General features: G+C 46.2%; 1 protein-coding gene across 1 annotated transcript in view; it reads left to right on the plus strand.

Moving 5' to 3' along the window:
* SLC7A10 (solute carrier family 7 member 10) overlaps positions 1-24667 on the plus strand; it is a 139343-nt gene that overhangs the window by 62929 nt on the left and 51747 nt on the right. The window contains exons 2-3 of the mRNA XM_063945987.1: positions 8564-8768; positions 22511-22662. Coding sequence (XP_063802057.1) covers positions 8564-8768; positions 22511-22662 — 357 coding nt within the window. The remainder of the gene's footprint in view (positions 1-8563; positions 8769-22510; positions 22663-24667) is intronic.

Below are 24667 nucleotides of genomic sequence, written 5' to 3' on the forward strand. Positions count from 1 at the left end.
CTAAGAAAATGTAATGAAAATAATGGTGCATTACTCTTCTCGAAGCATATCCGTCATGTTGTGAGTCTCACGCCATATGGCGTTCAGAAGCTCAGTGTATGAAGCTCTGTAAGTTGGCTTTTTGAATTTACAGTGTTAGTGGAATTTTATAAGACTACTATGGCTGGCGTTTCTGAGCTGGTGACTGAGCACACGGAAATCTGACCCAGATACTGTTTTACGGAGTTTGGCAGAAAGATTTAATAAAACAGACCCATATAGTGTAGATCAGGGCTGGCCAAACCAATCCTTGAGATCTACCAACAGGTCACATTTTCCAGACCACCTAGCTGGTGCACAGGTGTAGTCATTACTAATTAAGATGTGCTGCATTCATTCCTAACTGACAATTCTACAGCTCTCCAGGAGGCCTGGAAAACATGAACTGTTGGTAGATCTCGAAGACCGGTTTGGCCAGCCCTGGTGTAGATGATGGTTTAGTAAGCAATATAACCGAAGGGGGATCCTATGGTACATGTGAGCTGTTATCTGTAAGGGCCTATCTGCAGCGATTTCTGTATTCACCTTTGTATTGGTTTCATGCCAAATACTACACTTTATTTTTGTATCGTTTATTCTCTGTTTTGTAAATGAATGAATCATTGTACAAGATTTAATGAAAGATTGGGAATAAAGATTCAACCCGCCCCCAAATGTAAAACCATTTTCCTACTTGTAATCATTTGTTATAAAGTGTATAGCGACGCTTTGTGGATTTATAGATTCACAAATTTATAGTTTCAAAAAAACTTACTGCACAGTAAAAAAAATAATCTGTTTTAGCAATAAATACTGCAACAAGGAATCTTACAATCATATACATTGTGATTGTGAGAACAACCATGATACAACAAATACAATGAGGTCAGTGCAATTCACTGCAAATTGAATAGCACCAGGAGTGAGCTCCCACAGCTATTCAATTCAGCATGATGTCAAGTCGGAGAATGCCGGTTCTCGTGCCTTAAACATGGTGTTTAGTCGCGAAAACAGTCATTCTCCGACTTAAATGCCAGACGCAATGCTGTTTCTGGCGTGCTAAGGGCAGATAACAGCATTGCACCAGCACTTTTCTCGGATTGTCACTCGCACCCCCGGAGGGGTACGATAAGAAATCCTCATTCCAGTGTAATGTCATGCTGAATTGAATAGCTCCGGGAGCTCCCTCCCGGCGCTATTCAATTCGCGTTGAATTGACCCCAATAGGAGTGCTGATGACAACGTTAGTCTTTTCAAAACAACCATCTTAGAAAGAGATCCAACAAATGAATATATGAGTCCAGATAATTCCCTGACTACCTGGTGTAATTGGCATAGAAAGGGCCGTCAGCACCTGCAAGCATCAGAGAAGTACAGGGAGAGCTCAGGACATAGCCGGTCCTTGTGGAAGAAAATAGTTTGGTTTCAGTATCTCTTTCAGAAGATTCAATCCACAAATCTATTAAAGGAGCAAATTCTCTGACCGCGTCTAATGAAATGATGAGTGGGTATTAAATAAAAACCCTTAATCAAAAGGGATTTAACCCCTTCATCCAGGGAAATGCAGAACTTTTACCATTGTTTGTCTGCTTGTGTGCGAGAGGCATTGAATGGGAGCAGTATTTGGATGGCATGCTGTTCCTTGTAGTGCCAATGGGAGATCCTGGGGGTGGCTCCTGGGTAAGTTAGCTCTCTGTCTGGATGTGTTTTAGTAATAGCCTTTATCATGAGGCCTACTGTGACAAATTACATGGCCCTATGTGGGCACTGCTATTATGTAGTGCTAGGACTGCTGACATCGGAGAAGCCTTGAAGTGGCTCAGCAGCTAAACATGTGTAAACTAATTCTCTGAATTTCTATCACCAGATAGGTTCAGGTATGGTTACAGGTCATTTATAGTGTGCTGAAGGGAAATGTAGGGGTGGGATTTGCAAACCCCCCCCCCCCCCCCCCTGTCTGTTTGTCTGTGACACCTCCCCGGCACCTGATACATAATTATCTCTAGGAATGATCGAGCATTTACCATTGTTTGTCGACTGGAACACGCTTATGAATCAGTAAAACATATGAATATTATATCTGGTTTATTGCAATGCAACAAAAAATAAACAAGACAGAACGTTCCAACATAGAACGTTAAACATAAAAAGTACTGAATTATATGAATCGTAACGGATTCATATAAAAAAATTATTCAATTCCTGGAGAACAATTTTCCTAACAAACCCAGGACGGCATTTACAACCTGTAGCCCTTTACATAATGGTAGCAGATCAGCAACCGGCCATTTCCACAGCTGTCATGATAATGTTCTATCAGAAGTTATTTCAGTCAACATCCGTAAAAGAGCTACAACATGTCCCAGCGCCATTCATACATATAGAGGTAGAATTAGTATTTTTACTCTAAGCAGAAAAAAGTGATTGGACACTGCCGGCAAATAGATCAGCGAGATGTTACTGACGTCAGTACTGTGTAGACCACCATGTGCAGTGATTACAGCAGACACCCTTCCTGGCAAACTGCCCACAAGTTCCTGGTCAACAGTGGGTGGTGTGTTTTGCCATTCTGCCAGTGACCGACTGCGACACTGAAGGTTGAGTCGGTCTAGAACGCACCTGTCATTCCAATTCACCACAGAGGTTCTCAATGGGGTTAAGATCTAGACCAGAGGTTCTCAAACTCGGTCCTCAGGACCCCACACAGTGCATGTTTTGCATGTAACCCAGCAGGTGCACAGGTGTATTAATTACTCACAGACACATTTTAAAAGGTCCACAGGTGGAGCTAATATGTCACTTGTGATTCTGTGAGGAGACCTGCAAAACATACAGTGTGTGGGGTCCTGAGGACAGAGTTTGAGAACCTGGATCTAGACGATTCTGAGCTGTCCCATTTATCCGGGTTAGCAGAGCCGGCCATAGGTATAGGCAACTAGGCAATTGCCTAGGGCATTTGATATGCCCAGGGGCATCAGCAGCTTCTGCTGATTAAAATGATATGCGGCATGCCTATATTTTGTGTGTAGCATTTCTTATGCAGATACAGCCACAGTCTCACACAGTTTATAGGCATGCTGCATATCATTTTAATCAGCAGAAGCTGCTTGTGCATCCTAGCCACATAGCAATGCAAATAAGATGCATTTTCATAAAAAAAAATGTGCCCGATGTTAGCATTGATGCAAGATTTATGAGGACACATCTTTATCCAAGCAGAGGCAGAGGTCACAGTGTTAGTGGCGGTGTGAGTGCTGTGTGCATGTGAGTGGGTTGGTTGTGCAGTAGTGTTCAGAATATGTGTAAGGAGCATTATGTGTGTCATGTAAAAATGCATTAATAATGTGCAACATATGTGTAAGGGGCACTATGTGTGTCATTATGTGTATAAGGGTATTAATAATGTGCGGCATATGTGTAACCGGGTACTACTGTATGTGTGTCATTATGTGTATAGGGGCACTAATAATGTGCAGCAAATGTGTAGGGGGCACTGTGTGTGTCATTATGTGTATAAGGGAATTAATAATGTGCAGCATATATGTAAGGGACATTATGTGTAAAAGAGCATTAATAAATAAAGGGGCATTACTGTGTGGAATTATGTGTATAAGGTGCTCTACTATGTGGCGTTGCGTATAGAAAGGGCACTACGGTGTCGTCTAATATGAATAAAGAGCAATAGGGTGTGGTGTAATGTGAATAAGGGGCTCTACTGTGAGGAGTAATGTTTATAAGGTAAAGTGATACTACTGTGGGATGTAATATGAATTATGGACACTCGCATTATCAAATGTGAATAAAGTTGCAGTACTGTGTGGCGTAATTGGAATTGGGGTTACTATTGTGTGGCCATGCCCCTTGCCAGCAAAAACACACCCCTTTTTGGGCTGTGTGCCAAATGTGCGAACTGTTCCTATTTAAAATATAGGGGGTACAAACACCAAAATAAGGACTGCTATGGGTGAGGGGTGATGGTGGTGGGAAAGAGGTGCAAGGTCAGAGGCGGAACCAGCGGTGGTGCTAGGGGGCACCAGCCAAAATTTTGCCTAGGGCATCATATTGGTTAGGGCCAGCTCTGCGGGTTAGTGACTTCTCTGTATATCAGTCCAGTGTCGCCCTGGAAACAGGACATTGCGTAGCCTACGATGATCCCCTTTTCAAACTCGGCTAGCGCCTTCCGGCAATTCCAATTCATTAGCAATTGATGTCATCAGTGCCCCTCTTTCTGTTTTACACCTTCATCAACAGGTGTCTGGTGCAGGGGGGTGGGGTGGGGGGCTGGGTCCTCAATCACTTGTCTACATAGGACAGTGATTTTCAACCTTTTTAAACTCGCGGCACACTAAACAAGATTTCAAAATGCCGAGGCACACCATCAGAAACATATAATAAAACAATAACAAATATCAACATGTATTACATGCACTGGCCCCCAATGTAATAAAACAAATACACTGGCCCCCTTACAGTAATAAAACACATTTTCCCCCACAGCATTTAAACACACTGTCCCCACAGTAATTACACATTGTGCCCCCACATTAATAAAACAAATGCACTGGCCCCCACACTAATGACACATATTGGCCCCCACACTATTGACACATATTGACCCCCACAGCAATTACAAATATTGAAAAATTCCGACATAGTATGTATGTATGTATATATATATATATATATATATATATATATATATATATATATATATGTGTATAGCTTGTGCAAATAAAATTAGAGACGCAATTTCATATTACTTCGTTATCTGAAGAATAACATAATGGGGCATTAACGGACAGACAGGCAAGTTCACGAGGTTCCGGTATGAATGGTCGACGTGTTAAGGTCGACAGTCATTAGGTCGACCACTGTTGGTCAACACTGACATGGTCAACGTGGACAAAAGGAACGTGCACAAATGGTCGGCACGTGACAGGTCGACACATGAAAATGTCGACATGGGTTTTTGAACTGGTTTTTTTTGTGTGTGTCATTTTTTCCGTAACATGACGAAGAACCACAATTAGTATACCGCTGCGCTCGCCATGCTCCGGGAAAGGTGCCACGCTGCGCTCAGCATAGGTTACTATTCCCGATCGTAGTCCACGTGGATGGTAAAGTAAGTAAAAGTAAAAAAATCAATATTTTTTTTTAAAAAGCCATGTCGACCTTGTCATGTGTCGAACATTTCAATGTCGACCAATAGTGGTCGACCTAGTGACTGTTGACCTAAGTAGGGTCGAACTGCCAAACGGATACCAGTTCAGGACTAAGCACTATGGTGGTCATTCCGAGTTGTTCGCTCGCTAGCTGTTTTTAGCAGCCGTGCAAATGCTATGCCGCCACTGGGAGTGTATTTTAGCTTAGCAGAAGTGCGAACGAAAGGATCGCAGAGTGGCTACAAAGTTTTTTTGTGCAGTTTTAGAGTAGCTCAAAACCTACTCAGCGCTTGCGATGACTTCAGACTGTTCAGTTCCTGTTTTGATGTCATGAACACCCCCTGCGTTTGCCCAGCCACGCCTGCGTTTTTCCTGGCGCGCCCGCGTTTTTCTGACCACTCCCTGAAAACGGTCAGTTGCCACCCAGAAACGTCCACTTCATGTCAGTCACTCTGCGGCCAGCAGTGCGACTGGAAAGCATCGCTAGACCCTGTGTGAAACGACATCGTTCGTTGTAATAGTACGTCGCGCATGCGCATTGCGCCGTTTACGCATGTGCAGAAATGCCATTTTTTTGCCTCATCGCTGCACAGCGAACGAAAGCAGCTAGCGCTCAACTTGGATTGACCACCATTATATTTTATATTTTTAGGAAATGTTGCTCTTGCTGTAAGGTGTTCTGTTATTAGCAAATGGTATGTTAACTTAATACTGCGGAATATAAACACACATTTTATGTGACGATATAATATTATCTTATTGGTAAAGTATTATTACTTACCTGGCGAGAGATTTCTTCTATTCGGAGAGAACGGAAGATCCTGAAGAGAGGAAATAGGTGCACTCATGGTCAGCAGTAACATGTTGTCTGACAGCACACACATCACATACATGTACAACCCATACTTACCTACTCTCCCGGAATGGCCGGGAGGCTCCCGAAAATCTGCTGACCCTCTCGGCCCCCCTGGAAGAGCAGACAAGTCTCCCGGTTTTTGGTGTCCCCCCTGCCTGGCCGCCCACTTAGCGAGTAAAGTGGGCGGTCCGGACAGTCGATGACGCGTCATCATAGCCACGCCCCCTGCAGTATAATGCCGGTAATAGCGGCATTACACAGCGGGGGGCGTGGCTTACATGATGCAATCCATCAACCATTCCCCCGTTCCACCTCTGCCACGCCCCCGATCCACCTCTGGTCCGCCGCCCTCTGTATGTCACGTCACTGCCCCGCCCCCTGCTTAGCCGAGCTGGCTACTCTCTCCCGGAGACAGCAGCCATAAAGTCGGCAACTATGGCACAATCAGGCTTTACCAAGAAGTCCTTAGATTAACCAATACTTGGGTAGAAGTAGTGACCCCAGACACCCTAGGGAGCTACTTGGGGGTGGGGTTACACTTACATGTTGCATCCCATGGAGTGTGGTATGTAATGTCGTCATTCAGGTTGTCGACACAAAGCTTATGTTGATATGGTCATTTTTACACTGTAAATGTTGACAGTCAGCACGTCAACATAACGTTTTTACAGCGTTAAAGCCCTAATCCTAATCGCAGCATAACCCTAACAGTAGGCAGTGTGACAGCATAATGACTACATACAATCCAATGTCGGCAATGCTTTGTAGTGTAAGTCTGTGGCACATTTCTTTCATGTTGTATACTATTTCTGTTAATGTTCTTTGCATGGTACTGCAGACCCCTGGTGGCGCCACATAAAGATTAATAATAATAATAATCATTATTATTTTATAATGTCCATGTGACGTGAGAGAACAGAACACTCGATATGAATTAGTGATTGCAATGTGGAGATACTGTAGCTGAACTAATTCTATGGGGCATATTAATCACAAACCGCATTTATTTAAAGCGCTTCATAATGTTTTCCAGTTTCGGGTGTTTTAAAATGTTTTTAGTAAGTGGGAAAATTTAACAAAGCTGCCTTTGCAGAGGGAAACCAAGAGCACAGGAAGATTAGATTGGAAGCTTTGTTCCCGAAAGGTTTCTGTTGTTGTTTTTTTAATATGTATTTACTGACCATTTTTATTCTCTCCTTATTCTATGAACAGGTTACAATTTTTATTTAGCGTATATGTTATTAGTAAGAGAAGAATAATATAAAAGCAACTGACATATATATATATATATATATACTGTAATATGATGTTATACAATGCATTGTTATTTTTATGCACAATATCAGTGAGTAATGAGTATACATTATATCTATTGCATTACTGAGAAGGATCATTTAGTAATAAAAAATCATAGTATACTACATTTTTTATATATATATATATATATATATATATATGTAGTATACTATCTGTGCAAATATTAACTTTCATATTCATAATAAAATAAAATATATCTATGGGGGGGGGGGCAGAACTTTAGAGAAAATATTTACTCAATCGCATCAGTCCCTGCCCCCATAAAATCTATATTGCCCACCACACCCAAGCATCAGTTTTGACACTGTGCTGCTGTGAAGTTGTGACTTGGGGTAAATGTAACAGGGGGCGAGAAGACGAAGGTGCGGTTGGTTTTGCCTTGTAAATGATCGGCGATTTAAAAATACGGGCATTCTCGCACTAACTCCCGCACGTCCGTCTTCTCGCCCCCTATTAAATTTACCCCTTCACTAATAGTGGAGCTAGAAAATGCTAGAGTGCTGGAGCTAGAAAAGGTTCAGAGGCGGGCGACAAACCTAATCAAGGGCATGGAGACGCTGGAATACGAGGTAAGGCTTGCAAGGCTAGGCATGTTTACATTGGAAAAGAGGAGACTAAGAGGGGACATGATCAACATCTACAAATATATAAGGGGTCAATTCACAGAGCTCGGGAGAGACCTGTTTTCTATAAGATCAGCACAGAGGACACGTGGTCACTCGCTTAGGTTAGAGGAGAGGAGTTTCCGTACATTGAGGCGAAAAGGTTTTTTCACAGTAAGGACAATACGTGTTTGGAATTCCCTGCCTGAGAGAGTAGTAACTGCGGACTCAGTCAACACCTTTAAGAATGGGTTAGATAAATTCCTATTGGATAAAGATATTCAGGGTTATGGTGCGTAGGCACGCATTCTAGTTACTATAACTAGTCCTAACATAAAAATAACTAGTCCTATAATAAGACTGCATAGGAGACCACAAATAGGTTGAACTTGATGGACAATTGTCTTTTTTCATCCTTAGTTACTATGTTACTATGTATGTTATGTAATACTCTACACCGTGGATTGCAACACTCTGACGTCAGCTGTAATGACATTAACCGGTGCTAAACGCTGTATCTAAATTGTTTATCTGCAAATGTTCATTGATGACGTGTTACAGAGTTGTACATTGTATCTGAATTCTGAATGTCTATGTGTCTCTTGCAGGTAACATTATAGGTTCCGGTATCTTCATTTCCCCGAAGGGTGTCCTGGAACACAGCGGGTCTGTGGGGTTGGCGTTAATAATCTGGGTTCTTGGTGGCGGTGTCGCCGCCCTCGGGTCTATGTGCTATGCAGAACTCGGAGTCGCAATTCCGAAATCAGGAGGTGATTATTCATATGTCACTGAGATTTTTGGTGGGTTAACAGGGTAAGTACTAGAGGAATGACAGTATGAACTTCTGTTGCCTTATTTGTACAATGTATTTATATCCCAATACTAATTGGTGGAGATTTATTTATTTAAAAAACCCATCACAACAAAAGAGGTTTTGTAACCCGTAGCAACCAGAAATTTATTTTTCGGAACACTGCTAGAAATAACAGCTAGGATGTGATTGGTTGCTGTGGGTTACAGCAAACTACTCTAATCAGCCATTTCTCTGGATTTCACACAATTTGTCCCTTTAACATTTAGGTAAAATATTGTGCTAACTGATTGGCATTACCACGCTGTGTTAACCAAGAATTTAACAACTGTTGTTACCACATAACATTTAAGTATTATAGTACTGGCATTATGCAGTTGTTCATAGAAAGAAAAAGAAGTCCAGAAAAATTGCCACCAGGGTGCAATCACGTTGCCTGCCGCAAAGCATATTTCTGCCCCTCTCCAACCCACTCACTCTGTGCACTGAGGTCTAGACCCGGCTAGAAACACTCAAGCAATGAATAATTAATGTTTGTGTCTGGGAGAGACTAAGGGGGTCATTCTGAGTTGATCGCTCGCTGACGTTTTTCGCAGCGCAGTGAACAGGTTACTACTGCGTATGCACCGCAATGCGCAGGCGCGTCGTACGGGTACAAAGCGGATCGTTGCTGGGCGATGGATTTAACGAAGAATCCATTCGCACAGCCGATCGCAAGGAGATTGACAGGAAGAGGGCGTTTGTGGGTGGCAAATTACCGATTTCAGGGAGTGTTTGGAGAAACGCAGGCGTGTCCAAGCGTTTGCAGGGCGAGTGTCTGACGTCAATTCCGGGACCAAAAAGACTGAAGTGATCACAAGGGTTGAGTAAGTCCAGACTTACTCAGACACTGCAAAAAACATTTTCGTCCCGCTTGGCTGCACACGCGTTTGTGCACTTGCAAAGCAAAAATACACTCCTCCGTGAGCGGCGACTATGCGTTTGCAAGGCTGCTAAAAGTAGCTAGCGAGCAATCAACTCAGAATGACCCCCTAAGTAAGAGGCATACCTAACTCCAGGGGACAAGGAGATTCCATTTTAAGATAAATGAATGGATACGAGCTACGGTAACAGTGTGAAGGAAATGTACTCTAGCTAGAGTATTGAAAGGTGGTTTACATGACAATTCTTCTCAATATAACATAATGACCACAAACCAAAAATACTTGTATCCTGTTATGTTCCAAAAATAAGAAATGCTAATCCTGATTAGGGAGGTCATTCCGAGTTGTTCGCTCGTTGCCGATTTTCGCAACGGAGCGATTAAGGCGACTATGCGCATGGTACGCAGTGCGCATGCGCTAAGTATTTTAGCTCAAAACTTAGTAGATTTACTCATGGGAGAACTAAGAATTTCCATCGTTGAAGTGATCGGAGTGTGATTGACAGGAAGTGGGTGTTTCTGGGAGGAAACTGACCGTTTTCAGGGAGTGTGCGGAAAAACGCAGGCGTGCCAGGAAAAAACGTGGGAGTGTCTGGAGAAACGGGGGAGTGGCTGTCCGAACGCAGGGCGTGTTTGTGACGTCAAACCAGGAACGAAACGGGCTGAGCTGATCGCAGTGTAGGAGTAAGTCTCGAGCTACTCAGAAACTGCTAAGAATTTTCTATTCGCAATTCTGCTACTCTTTCATTCGCAATTCTGCTAAGCGAAGATACACTCCCAGAGGGCGGCGGCCTGGCGTGTGCAATGCTGCTAAAAGCAGCTAGCGAGCGAACAACTCGGAATCACCCCCTAGGTCCCAGATCTTTGCAACGTTTTACCACCAGAGTAAAAAAAGCATCTGCAACTTTTTGCTATTCAATTAGAAATCTGCATTTAGTTAATGCGGATTCCAGTTGAAGAATTCACAGGTTTTAGTTTGCGTTTCCAGAGTAGGTGATAACTATGAAAAAGTTCTTATTGTAATGTAAAAATGTCAGGCCATATATCAGTACTTCTGGAACACCCCTACCCAAGGGTGTAGCTAGCAGTGCAGCTGCTATGGGGCCCAGAGCCGAGAGGGGCCACCTTCCCTGTCACAGTTACACGTGTTATATACAGGGGTGTAGCTACCATAGGTGCAGGGAGTGCAGCTGCTATGGGGCCTAGAGCTGAGAGGGCCACCTTCCCTGTCACAGTTACATGTGTTATATACAGGGTGTAGCTACCATAGGTGCAGGCAGTGCAGCTGCTATGGGGCCTAGAGCTGAGAGGGGCCACCTTCCCTGTCACAGTTACATGTGTTATATACAGGGTGTAGCTACCATAGGTGCAGGGAGTGCAGCTGCTATGGGGCCCAGAGCTGAGAGGGGCCACCTTCCCTGTCACAGTTACATGTGTTATATACAGGGTGTAGCTACCATAGGTGCAGGGAGTACAGCTGCTATGGGGCCCAGAGCTGAGAGGGGCCACCTTCCCTGTCACAGTTACATGTGTTATATACAGGGTGTAGTTACCATAGGTGCAGGGAGTGCAGCTGCTATGGGGCCCAGAGCTGAGAGGGGCCACCTTCCCTGTCACAGTTACATGTGTTATATACAGGGTGTAGTTACCATAGGTGCAGGGAGTGCAGCTGCTATGGGGCCCAGAGCTGAGAGGGGCCACCTTCCCTGTTACCGTTACATGTGTTATATACAAGGTGTAGCTACCATAGGTGCAGGGAGTGCAGCTGCTATGGGGCCCAGAGATGAGAGGGCACACCTCCCCTGTCACAGTTACATGTGTTATATACAGGGTGTAGCTACCATAGGTGCAGGCAGTGCAGCTGCTATGGGGCCCAGAGCTGAGAGGGGCCACCTTCCCTGTCACAGTTACATGTGTTATATACAGGGTGTAGCTACCATAGGTGCAGGGAGTGCAGCTGCTATGGGGCCCAGAGCTGAGAGGAGCCACCTTCCCTGTCACAGTTACATGTGTTATATACAGGGTGTAGCTACCATAGGTGCAGGGAGTGCAGCTGCTATGGGGCCCAGAGCTGAGAGGAGCCACCTTCCCTGTCACAGTTACATGTGTTATATACAGGGTGTATCTACCATAGGTGCAGGGAGTGCTGCTGCTATGGGGCCAGAGCTGAGAGGGGCCACCTTCCCTGTCACAGTTACATGTGTTATATACAGGGGTGTAGCTACCATAGGTGCAGAGAGAGCAGCTGCTATGGGGCCAGAGCTGAGAGGGGCCACCCTCCCTGTCACAGTTACATGTGTTATATACAGGGCGTAGCTACCATAGGTGCACGGAGTAAAATATGGACAATAAATGCATGTCATTATTGATATATATTGTTTTCCACACAAAAATAAAAATGAAAATGAGTTAAATGATGTGGGACACGTACAACGAGGGGCTGTATTGATGGGACGGGGTTTTTGAGCTTATCGGTGGAAGTCACAACTGTTTTTTATACCCATATTTTTACTACTTGCATATAAACAATTCTAAATCACAATAGAGGCATTTTAATGTACCACGATATACTATCTAAACACATACACTTTTAATGTAACAAGACATATACAAATATACATATGTATCCTGCTGCTATACGCCAAAAAAATGAGTACTGGCAACCCCCTTACAATCACCTCTGGTGTAAGATCTGATTGGGACTGTACTATGGAGAAGATAGATAGATAGATAGATAGATAGATAGATAGATAGATAGATAGATAGATAGATAGATAGATAGATAGATAGATAGATAGATAGATAGATAGATAGATAGAGCCTGTGTAAATCATAGGCGACCCAGATTAAAGGGTTATTATGGCAACCCTAGGTAGACAGTCAGTTATCATTAACTCACTCAGCCTGGACGGCACTGTGCTGTATATACTGAGAGAAAAGTACCTTCTATGCTATGATAAAAAATATTGAGCAGACATTCATAGAAATATGGCAGCATGAAGTAATATCTTAATGATTAGGGCAATTCTTTTATAGAGCAGTTAATTTCCTTCTACAAGATATCACACTATAAACACACAAGTAAGAACCAAACCAGCATCAGTTGGGTACGCTAGGGCTGAGACGGATCAGATGACAATAATGTCAGTTTCTGGTGCTTTGTGATACATTGGTTTTATCAGGAAATATTTCCTATTTACAATATTTGATTATTCTATATACAGTATATCTATATATTATGGTTTGACACACACACACACACACACACACACACACACACACACACACACACACACACACACACACATACACATCCAATTAAAGCACAATTCTCTGAAGTTTCCAGTCTTATAAGCAGTGGCGTAACTAGAGATTTTTCTCCCCCAAGCCAAAAAATCCTTCGGCGCCCCCCCCCCCCCCTTCCCATTTCCACCCCGTAATTGGCACTAGCAAAGGTAGAAAAATGCGCGCGCCGCAGGCGCGCGCTGGCAAAAAGGGTGTGTGGCTTTGTCGAAATGGGCGTGGCTTTGCGTGGAGGGCGTGGCATTGCAGGAAAAGACTACCTTATACCCCAGTTTTGCAACCTGCACGCCCAGACGTTGGCCACCACAGGAAAGAAAAATAATCCTGATTCATGCCCCTTACATTATTTGTCATTTTTCCTCCTTATAGTAATGCCCAGTATACATTATTCCACATACTGCAATGGCCCTTAGACATTATTCCACACACAATCAGTGATCGCGCTGAGCCAAAAAAAAAGTGGGTCCCAGGGACCCTTCACTTTTAAAAATTGGGGTCCTACCGGTCTTTTTCTGGGTCCCATCGGAATGAAGGTTCTTATTAATTTTAATCTTGTTTGGACACTACAAAAGTGTTGCAAGATGGGGGGATGGGGTGACAATGCTGCTGGGCTGTGTAGCATGCAGGACACCCTGCACCAGAGGTGTAACTAGACATTTTGGTGCCCTTAGGCAGAAAGTGAATTGGTGTTAGACCACTTAGACCATAAAGAACAGGTAGTGCGCGCCGTAGGCGCGTTGCAAAATTTTAGGGGCGTGGCTTCATAGGGAAGGGGCGTGACCACATAATAGTGTCAATTCACATTACACCACACAGTAGTGGCGCTTATACACATTGCACCAGGTAGAACCTCCTATGCACACTGATCCAGGTAGATCACGTCATACACTTTGCACCAGGTACAGCACGTCATACCCTTTGCTCCAGGTACAGCACGTCATACACTTTGCACCAGGTACAGCACGTCATACACTTTGCACCAGGTACAGCACGTCATACACTTTGCACCAGGTACAGCACGTCATACACTTTGCACCAGGTAGAGCACGTTATCATACACAGTGCGCCAGGTAGAACACGTTATACACACTGCGCCAGGTAGAGCACGTTATCATACACATTGCGCCAGGTAGAGCATGTTATCATACACATTGCCGCTAGGTAGAGCAAGTTATCATACACATTGCATCAGGTAGAGCATGTTATCATACACATTGCCGCTAGGTAGAGCAAGTTATCATACACATTGCCGCTAGGTAGAGCAAGTTATCATACACATTGCATCAGGTAGAGCATGTTATCATACACATTGCCGCTAGGTAGAGCAAGTTATCATACACATTGCCGCTAGGTAGAGCAAGTTATCATACACATTGCGTCAGGTAGAACACGTTATTATACACAATGCGCCTGGTAGAGCACGTTATTATACACAATGCGCCTGGTAGAACACGTTATTATACACAATGCGCCTGGTAGAGCACGTTATCAGCCACATTGCGCCAGGTAGAACACGTTATTATACACAATGCGCCTGGTAGAGCACATTATCATACACATTGCGCCAGGTAGAACACGTTATTATACACAATGCGCCTGGTAGAGCACGTTATAATACACATTGCACTAGGTAGAACACGTTATTATACACAATGCGCCTGGTAGAGCACGTTATTATACACATTGCACCAGGTAGAACACGTTATCATACACATTGCGCCAGGTAGAACACGTTATTATACACATTGCGCCTGGTAGAGCACGTTATTATACACATTGCACTAGGTAGAGCACGTTATTATACACATTGCACCAGGTAGAGCACGTTATCATACACATTGCGCCAGGTAGAACACGTTATCATACACATTGCGCTAGGTAGAACACGTTATCATACACATTGCGCCAGGTAGAGCACGTTATCATACACATTGCGCCAGGTAGAACACGTTATTATACACATTGCGCCAGGTAGAACACGTTATTATACACAATGTGCCTGGTAGAGCACGTTATTATACACAATGCGCCTGGTAGAATACGTTATTATACACAATGCGCCTGGTAGAGCACTGAGGCACATTGCAGTAACCACTCACTTATCACCTCCAGTTGCACGAAGGGGCCGTTTGACACAAGTGGTTCCGCCCCCAGCAGCAAATCACTGACACTCACCATTTTTTCTGACAGCACAGTGCAGTGAGTGCACTGGCACAAGTAGCCAGCCTGCGCCTGCAGTAGCCGCAGCCTGGAGGAGCTCTATGTGAAATCGCAAGCAGAGGCTGTTCTCTGGCAAGAAGGAGCTCGTCCAATCGCTTCCCCTGACGGGCTGGCCACTGCTAAATATACCGATAATCAGTTCCAACTGTGTCAAAGTAGTGGAGCCCCAGGTGCAATGGGAAAGTCAGTGTCACTGCACAGTTGTACTGATATACTGGTATATTTAGCAGTGGCCAGCCCGTCAGGGGAAGCGATCGGAGGAGCTCCTTCTTGCCAGCCTCTGCTTGCGATTTCACAGATAGCTCCTTCATGCTGCGGCGCCGGCTGGCTACTTGTGCCAGTGCACTCACTGCACTGTGCTGTCAGAAAAATGGTGTCAGTGAGGCCCTGACACTCTGAGCGGCCTCACATTGCACACACGGAGCTTGCAGCCCCCGGACATCCCGCATCTGCACCAGCTACTCCAGGTGAAGCGGGGCGATGCAGCACTGTCTACTGCTTACCTACAGCGGGAGCTGCGCAGCCCGGCCGGCTCCTGCTGAAAGGTAGTTGTCGGGTCTCGGTGGGGCGTTGAGCGGGTCCCGCGTAGGGGGGTGGCGGCGGGCAGATCCGGAGCTGTACTCCCAGTCGCAGAGGAGGGTGCTGGCGGCAGAGCGGCAGTGGAGCCGGATGAGCGGGGCCAGTCTGTCAGCCCTGCAGCACAGATTCATGTGCTGGCGGGGAGCAGGATTCAAAGCGGAAGATGCTGCAGGCTGTGATTGGATGGAGACTACAGGAGGTGATTGGCCGAGGAAACAGCCAGTCACCTCCTGCATTCCGCTGACAGGCTTAACACATGCAAACACATATTCAGATGAGCGCGTCCTGTGGGACCCGCTCATCTTCTAAATGTGAGTCCCGGGCGGCTGTTTCTGGGTAAAATACGCGCCATAGCGCGTTTTTGCGATCACTGACAATAATGCACAATATGCACACACCGTAATGCCCCCTACACATTATGCCACACACCGTAATGCCCCCTACACATTATGCCACACACCGTAATGCCCCCGACACATTATGCCACACACCGTAATGCCCCCGACACATTATGCCACACACCGTAATGCCTGTGACACATTATGACAGGAATCGCAATGCCCGTTATACATTATGCTACACACTGCAATGCCCCTGATACATTATAGCACATACAATGTCTGTGACACAGTATGACACACACCACAATGATCCTGAGACATTATACCACATACCACAATGCCCGTGACATAGTATACAACACACCGTAATGCCAGATACATTATGACACACACTGCAATGTCCGTGATACATTATGCCACACACCGTAATGCCCATTACACATTAAGTTCTACAGTAAGGCTTCCAATTACTTTTAAATTACCTGCTCGTTGCCAGGGGTTTCATTCTTCCCCCCCCCAGTGCCAGGTATATGCCCCCCCAGCCCCGGGTATATGCCCCCAGTGCCGGGTATATGCCCCCCCAGTGCCAGGTATATTCCCCCAGTGCCAGGTATATGCCCCCCCAGTGCCAGGTATATGCCCACAGTGCCAGGTATATGCCCCCCCAGTGCCAGATATTCTCCCGCAGTGCCAGATATTCCCCCCCCAGTGCCAGGTATATGCCCCCAGTGCCAGGTATATGCCCCCAGTGCCAGGTACATGCCCCCCCATTGCCAGTTATATGCCCCCAGTGCCAGGTATATGCCCCCAGTGCCAGATATTCCCCCCCAGTGCCTGCTTCCCCCCCAGTGCCAGGTATATGCCCCCAGTGCCGGGTATATGCCCCCCCAGTGCCAGGTATATGCCACCAGTGCCGGGTATATGCCCCCCCAGTGCCGGGTATATGCCCCCAGTGCCAGGTACATGCCCCCAGTGCCAGATATTCCCCTCCAGTGCCTGCTTCCCCTCCAGTGCCAGGTATATGCCTCCAGTGCCGGGTATATGCCCCCCCAGTGCCGGGTATATGCCCCCAGTGCCAGGTACATGCCCCCAGTGCCAGATATTCCCCCCCAGTGCCTGCTTCCCCTCCAGTGCCAGGTATATGCCTCCAGTGCCGGGTATATGCCCCCCCAGTGCCAGGTATATGCCCCCCCAGTGCCGGGTATATGCCCCCAGTGCCAGGTACATGCCCCCAGTGCCGGGTATATGCCCCCCCAGTGCCAGGTATATGCCCCCAGTGCCAGGTACATGCCCTCAGTGCCGGGTATATGCTCCCCCAGTGCCAGGTATATGTTCCCAGTGCCAGATCTGCCCCCCCAGTGCCAGGTATATGTCCCCAGTGCCAGATCTGCCCCCCCAGTGCCAGGTATATGTCCCCAGTGCCGGGTATATGCCCCAGTGCCGGCTCCCCCGGCTCCCCCCCCCCTATGTGTTGGAGGGACACGAGCGCATCGCGCGTCTCTCCTGTGTCCCTCCTGGCTCTCCCCCCGGCTGGTCTAATAAAGGAAGTGCCGTTCGTGAGCCAATCAGAGCTCACGAACGGCAGGACCGGCCGGGGGAGAGCCAGGAGGGACACAGGAGAGACGCGCGACGCGCTCGTGTCCCTCCAACACATAGGGGGGGGGGGGCCGGGGGAGCAGGCACCGCAGGGAGGGAGAGGAGATCGCAGATTGACATGCGGACGCTCGTCCGCATGTCAATCTGTTCTAAATCAGTGGCGCCCCCGCAGCCCCTCGCCCCCAAGCCACAGCGAGGACTGCGGGGGCAGTAGTTACGCCACTGCTTATAAGTGATTATAGAATACTTCACGATGAAAGAATTCCAATCAGTATAAAATGTCAATGACACATTCAGATGTAACACTAGCATCCAATATAACAAGCAGAGCAGCACTTAACTTGCAAGAAGGCCAAGCGGTGTAAATCTATAAACCTAGAAATCCCGTCAGAGACAGCTTGTAGAGATCTGCAGTTGAGTTTGTTGTATATACTGTATACAGTACACAGAGCAGCTGAGAGTGTATTTACTGCAGATACACCTAGAAATCCCGTCAGAGACAGCTTGTAGAGATCTGCAGTTGAGTTTGTTGGATATACTGTATACAGTACACAGAGCAGCTGAGAGTGTGGTTACTGCAGATACACCTAGAAATCCCGTCAGAGACAGCTTGTAGAGATCTGCAGATGAGTTTGTTGGATATACTGTATACAGTACACAGAGCAGCTGAGAGTGTATTTACTGCAGATACACCTAGAAATCCCGTCAGAGACAGCTTGTAGAGATCTGCAGTTGAGTTTGTTGGATATACTGTATACAGTACACAGAGCAGCTGAGAGTGTGGTTACTGCAGATACACCTAGAAATCCCGTCAGAGACAGCTTGTAGAGATCTGCAGATGAGTTTGTTGGATATACTGTATACAGTACACAGAGCAGCTGAGAGTGTGGTTACTGCAGATACACCTAGAAATCCCGTCAGAGACAGCTTGTAGAGATCTGCAGTTGAGTTTGTTGTATATACTGTATACAGTACACAGAGCAGCTGAGAGTGTGGTTACTGCAGATACACCTAGAAATCCCGTCAGAGACAGCTTGTAGAGATCTGCAGTTGAGTTTGTTGGATATACTGTATACAGTACACAGAGCAGCTGAGAGTGTGGTTACTGCAGATACACCTAGAAATCCCGTCAGAGACAGCTTGTAGAGATCTGCAGTTGAGTTTGTTGGATATACTGTATACAGTACACAGAGCAGCTGAGAGTGTGGTTACTGCAGATACACCTAGAAATCCCGTCAGAGACAGCTTGTAGAGATCTGCAGTTGAGTTTGTTGGATATACTGTATACAGTACACAGAGCAGCTGAGAGTGTGGTTACTGCAGATACACCTAGAAATCCCGTCAGAGACAGCTTGTAGAGATCTGCAGATGAGTTTGTTGGATATACTGTATACAGTACACAGAGCAGCTGAGAGTGTGGTTACTGCAGATACACCTAGAAATCCCGTCAGAGACAGCTTGTAGAGATCTGCAGTTGAGTTTGTTGTATATACTGTATACAGTACACAGAGCAGCTGAGAGTGTGGTTACTGCAGATACACCTAGAAATCCCGTCAGAGACAGCTTGTAGAGATCTGCAGTTGAGTTTGTTGGATATACTGTATACAGTACACAGAGCAGCTGAGAGTGTGGTTACTGCAGATACACCTAGAAATCCCGTCAGAGACAGCTTGTAGAGATCTGCAGTTGAGTTTGTTGGATATACTGTATACAGTACACAGAGCAGCTGAGAGTGTGGTTACTGCAGATACACCTAGAAATCCCGTCAGAGACAGCTTGTAGAGATCTGCAGTTGAGTTTGTTGGATATACTGTATACAGTACACAGAGCAGCTGAGAGTGTGGTTACTGCAGATACACCTAGAAATCCCGTCAGAGACAGCTTGTAGAGATCTGCAGTTGAGTTTGTTGTATATACTGTATACAGTACACAGAGCAGCTGAGAGTGTGGTTACTGCAGATACACCTAGAAATCCCGTCAGAGACAGCTTGTAGAGATCTGCAGTTGAGTTTGTTGGATATACTGTATACAGTACACAGAGCAGATGAGAGTGTGGTTACTGCAGATACACCTAGAAATCCCGTCAGAGACAGCTTGTAGAGATCTGCAGTTGAGTTTGTTGTATATACTGTATAGAGTACACAGAGCAACTGAGAGTGTGGTTACTGCAGATACACCTAGAAATCCCGTCAGAGACAGCTTGTAGAGATCTGCAGGTGAGTTTGTTGTATATACTGTATACAGTACACAGAGCAGCTGAGAGTGTGGTTACTGCAGATACACCTAGAAATCCCGTCAGAGACAGCTTGTAGAGATCTGCAGTTGAGTTTGTTGTATATACTGTATACAGTACACAGAGCAGCTGAGAGTGTGGTTACTGCAGATACACCTAGAAATCCCGTCAGAGACAGCTTGTAGAGATCTGCAGTTGAGTTTGTTGGATATACTGTATACAGTACACAGAGCAGCTGAGAGTGTGGTTACTGCAGATACACCTAGAAATCCCGTCAGAGACAGCTTGTAGAGATCTGCAGTTGAGTTTGTTGGATATACTGTATACAGTACACAGAGCAGCTGAGAGTGTGGTTACTGCAGATACACCTAGAAATCCCGTCAGAGACAGCTTGTAGAGATCTGCAGTTGAGTTTGTTGGATATACTGTATACAGTACACAGAGCAGCTGAGAGTGTGGTTACTGCAGATACACCTAGAAATCCCGTCAGAGACAGCTTGTAGAGATCTGCAGGTGAGTTTGTTGTATATACTGTATACAGTACACAGAGCAGCTGAGAGTGTGGTTACTGCAGATACACCTAGAAATCCCGTCAGAGACAGCTTGTAGAGATCTGCAGTTGAGTTTGTTGGATATACTGTATACAGTACACAGAGCAGCTGAGAGTGTGGTTACTGCAGATAGATACTAAATCATAGGGAGAGCAGGGTATAAGTGATGGGAAGTCACTGCTGAGCCATTACACACATGGCTATACAATAGGGAAGGCTGTGCTGTCCCTGGCCGTGGTGCTGATATTATACTCAGGTCACAGGTAATACAGGAAACGAGTGGCACACAGACAAATTCCCCCTTGTACTATTCACATTTACTTCCCAGCCATTCCTAGACAGTTCCGGTATGAATGGTCGACCATGTTATGGTCGACAGTCATTAGGTCGACCACTATTTGTCGACATTGACATAGTCGACATGGACACTTGGTCGACACATGAAAATGGTCGACACATGAAAAGGTCGACATGAGTTTTTTTACCTTTTTTTGGTGTCGTTTTTTGCGTAAAGTGATTGGGAACCCCAATTAGTGCCCCGCGTCCCCTTGCATGGCTCGCTTCGCAAGTCATGCTTCGGGCATGGTGCCTTCGCTCCACTACTGCTTCGCTCGTCACAGATTACCGTTCCAATCGTAGTCCACGTGGATCGTAAAGTATGGAAAAGTTCCCCAAAAGAAAAAAAAAAAAAAAAACATGTCGACCTTTTCATGTGTCGACCATTTTCATGTGTCAACCACGTGTCCACGTCGACCATGTCAATGTCGATCAATAGTGGTCGACCTAATGACTGTCGACCATCTGAACGGATACCTTCCTAGACAGCAACAACTTTCATAACCAATATAATGCAGACGTTGTAAAGATTATTACTCTGAATGGTCCCTAGTCAGAGCGTGTATTATAGAATGTTATTATAGCGCTGGTCAGAGCCACGCTACACTAACCTCTGCTCCATCTGTACAATGGCATAATAGTCATATCTGAACCTCTATAGATTTATCACACTGTTGGGTGGAATTACAGCTATAGGATTAGGAGGACACGCATACAGAAGGGTCTATTGCCCAAGCAGGTGTCAGAGCTCATTTTATTAATGTACTGAAAGGGGATAGAAGCAGCCCCCCCTACCCTCATCACACTAGTTCTACTTTACAGTGCACTGGTGGGATGCACCCCCCCCATGTCGCCAGTCACAATGCCGACGGGCTGCTAGCACACTACTAATGCATTTCACACTGTTGTAAACGCCCTTTGTTTGGCATAAAGGGTGCGGTATGACTAGCCGTCATTCAGAAAGTTGACACCAAAATGTCATCGGCCCGAATGTTTTTTGCTTATTTTAGGTTAATTCTATTCCTAAGCCTAGAAACCAACAAAAAAGCCGTCAGCAGGTTAGATGCTGACATTCTGAATGCGTTGACATTTTAATCATGTTGATCTGATTGTATATCAACACATTGGTTGTTGACTTAATACCCATGTCGACATTCTGAACCTTCCCAGTTATACCCCTTTTCCATCAAAATCCTGGGTTCAACCCGATTTCCACTACACCCTCGACCTGGGTTGACCCCGTTTATACTGAACCCGGGTCAGCCCTGCAAAACCTATGGATGTCATTAAAAATGGCCTTTTCAGGCTCACAAAGATGACATCATCAGCCAGTGCCCAGGAAGCTCCAATCAGCGGCTTTTTGTGGTTACCTGGGTCAGATAATCCTGGTCGCACCTGTTTCCACTGCAGCATTACTGGGCCGTACCCATGTAGAACCCTGTTCGAGACCCGGGAAGGAATGCCAGGTCACTCGATCTGCGATATTTTTTGAGGGAGCCGTTTCCACTGAGCCAAGACCCGGGTTGGCACAGCAATAACCCGGGTTTATAAGGCAGTGGAAAAGGGGTATAACTGTAGGGGCACCTAGGTACATGTACATTGCTCCTGCTATAGAGGCATCTCTTCCATGGTGCACCCCCTGACGTGTCTCCATCTCTTACAGATTCCTTCTCCTGTGGAGTGCAGTTCTCATTATGTACCCCACCAGCCTGGCAGTCATCGCACTGACATTCTCCAACTACGTCCTGCAGCCGGTCTTCCCGGACTGTATCCCACCATACGACGCCACAAGGGCGCTCTCCCTGGTCTGTTTATGTGAGTATGCCTGGCCAATGGCGTGATGCGGGAAATCCAAATGTGCCTCATTTCAGATCATGGATTATTATTATATTTATCATTGTAATATGCACGTGGATGTTTAATTAAGTTGCTTTGAAACCAAATGTGCCACTTATTTGTGGCCTGGATACACGGAGCAGATTTATTTACTCAAAAAGTCCTTTCGTGGCACACTGCCATGTGAAAGCCCCACCCCTGTGCGGCAGAGGGGAGGTGGAACTAGTTCAGTCATTGTACAGTGCTCACATACTGTATATGTTCAGCTTACCGCTCTCTCTTTGTTTTACCGAAAGCAAGAACAGACTTCTGTCATATTTTGTCCCCATGTTCATGATGAGCGTTCCGTCACCCAATGTGGGGTGCTGTACAGAGACTGCTGACGTCATTGTGATATCTGAAGGTATGGCCTGATGCCGGTCGGCAGGGAGGTGGACATAGGACAGGAGGAGACAATTCAGATGTTCCCGTCTCTCTGCAGCAATAGTAGGCACTTTCACCAGCCCTATCCTCGGTGCCAAAGATGCGTCTGTGCATAGCCCGTGGTTGCATTGACGCTTCATCACTAGAGTTAGCCTGCATGCTAACCCCCCATAACCACCCCTTTATGCCAAGTGGAGATGTGACCAGGGCAACACGTGTTTGCAAAGACATGTTTAGCTGCTGAGCCCTGCCAAGGCTTCACCGATATCAGCAGTCCTAACACTACACAATGGCAGTGCCCACATAGGGCCATGTGATTTGTCTACAGTAAGGCCTCATGATAAAGGCTCATACTAAAACGCATCCAGACAGAGAACTAACTTACCTGGGAGCCACCCCCAGGATCTCCCATTAGCACTACAAAGAACAGCATGCCTTACAAATACTGCTCCCATTCAATGCCTTTCTCACACAAGCAGACAAACAGTGGCAGTTGCTCAATCATACCTGGAGATATTTATATATCAGGTGCTAGAAAGGGGGAGGGGTCACAGACAAACAGCAGACAGAAAGGGGGGGTGCTTTTTCCTATTATGTAGTGTTAGGACTGCTGATATCGGAGAAGCCTTGGCGCGGCTCAGCAGCTAAACATGTCTTTGCGAACACGTGTGACCAATTCTCTGAAATTCGATTTTAGTGTGCTGGGGGGATACCCGGGGGGGGGGGGGGGGGGGGAGGAGCACCCCCCTTCTCTCTCTGTCTGCTGTCTGTCCCCACATACCTCTGCTGTTCTGAGAGTCTAGCACTGGCAACAACAGCAGCAGCAGTGCCACCCCCTTGTAATGATTATGGAAGTTCCCCCTTGTGCACTGAGGCAACACAGGAGCTTTGGCGCCCACACCACACTATAAGCCAGCTAGAAGCTCCGGGAGTTCTTGCAGCACTAAACAAGGAGTGGTAAAGGTTATTGTCCCCTGGCGTTTCCCTGCAGTATTGGAGATCATTTCAGCAACAGCACCGGACAGCCAGCAGACGCTGTTAACTGTTTCCTGCCTTGCGCCAATCCATACTGGCAGCTCCATCCACTTACTGCTGCAATGCCCCGAAGTCCATGGCCCTACTGCATCACAGACTGTGTATATTCAGTGTGAGCTTGGGGTAGATGTATTATACCCGCACATTTCATGCTGGTATAATGCCTCCTGCGTTGCCTCTTTACCGAGACAAAGCAGGGAGTGGTAGTGATGAGATGTATGAACATATCGGATGCCGAAGTGACGATTCCCCCCTCCAGTGATCCCCGCCAGACTCCCCCCCCCCCCCACAGGGCATCAGCCAAGCGCCAAATTACTGCCTTGCAGCGGGTGACAGAAATCCTACTTTCGGCCCTAACGTGACTGACTGTGTTCAACTCTCTATCATTCCTTGTGAGTTCTCCCCCTGTGTAATTTCCACCGGAATCAGATGATGCCCAACGGAGCTATTCAATTGTAGCTCCATTCGGGCGCGAATGGCAGCCGGCGTCTGCATTTTAGCTCACATCCACCGCTGTAATGCGTGA

Source organism: Pseudophryne corroboree, chromosome 11 (assembly GCF_028390025.1).
Source record: "Pseudophryne corroboree isolate aPseCor3 chromosome 11, aPseCor3.hap2, whole genome shotgun sequence".
NCBI lineage: Eukaryota > Metazoa > Chordata > Amphibia > Anura > Myobatrachidae > Pseudophryne > Pseudophryne corroboree.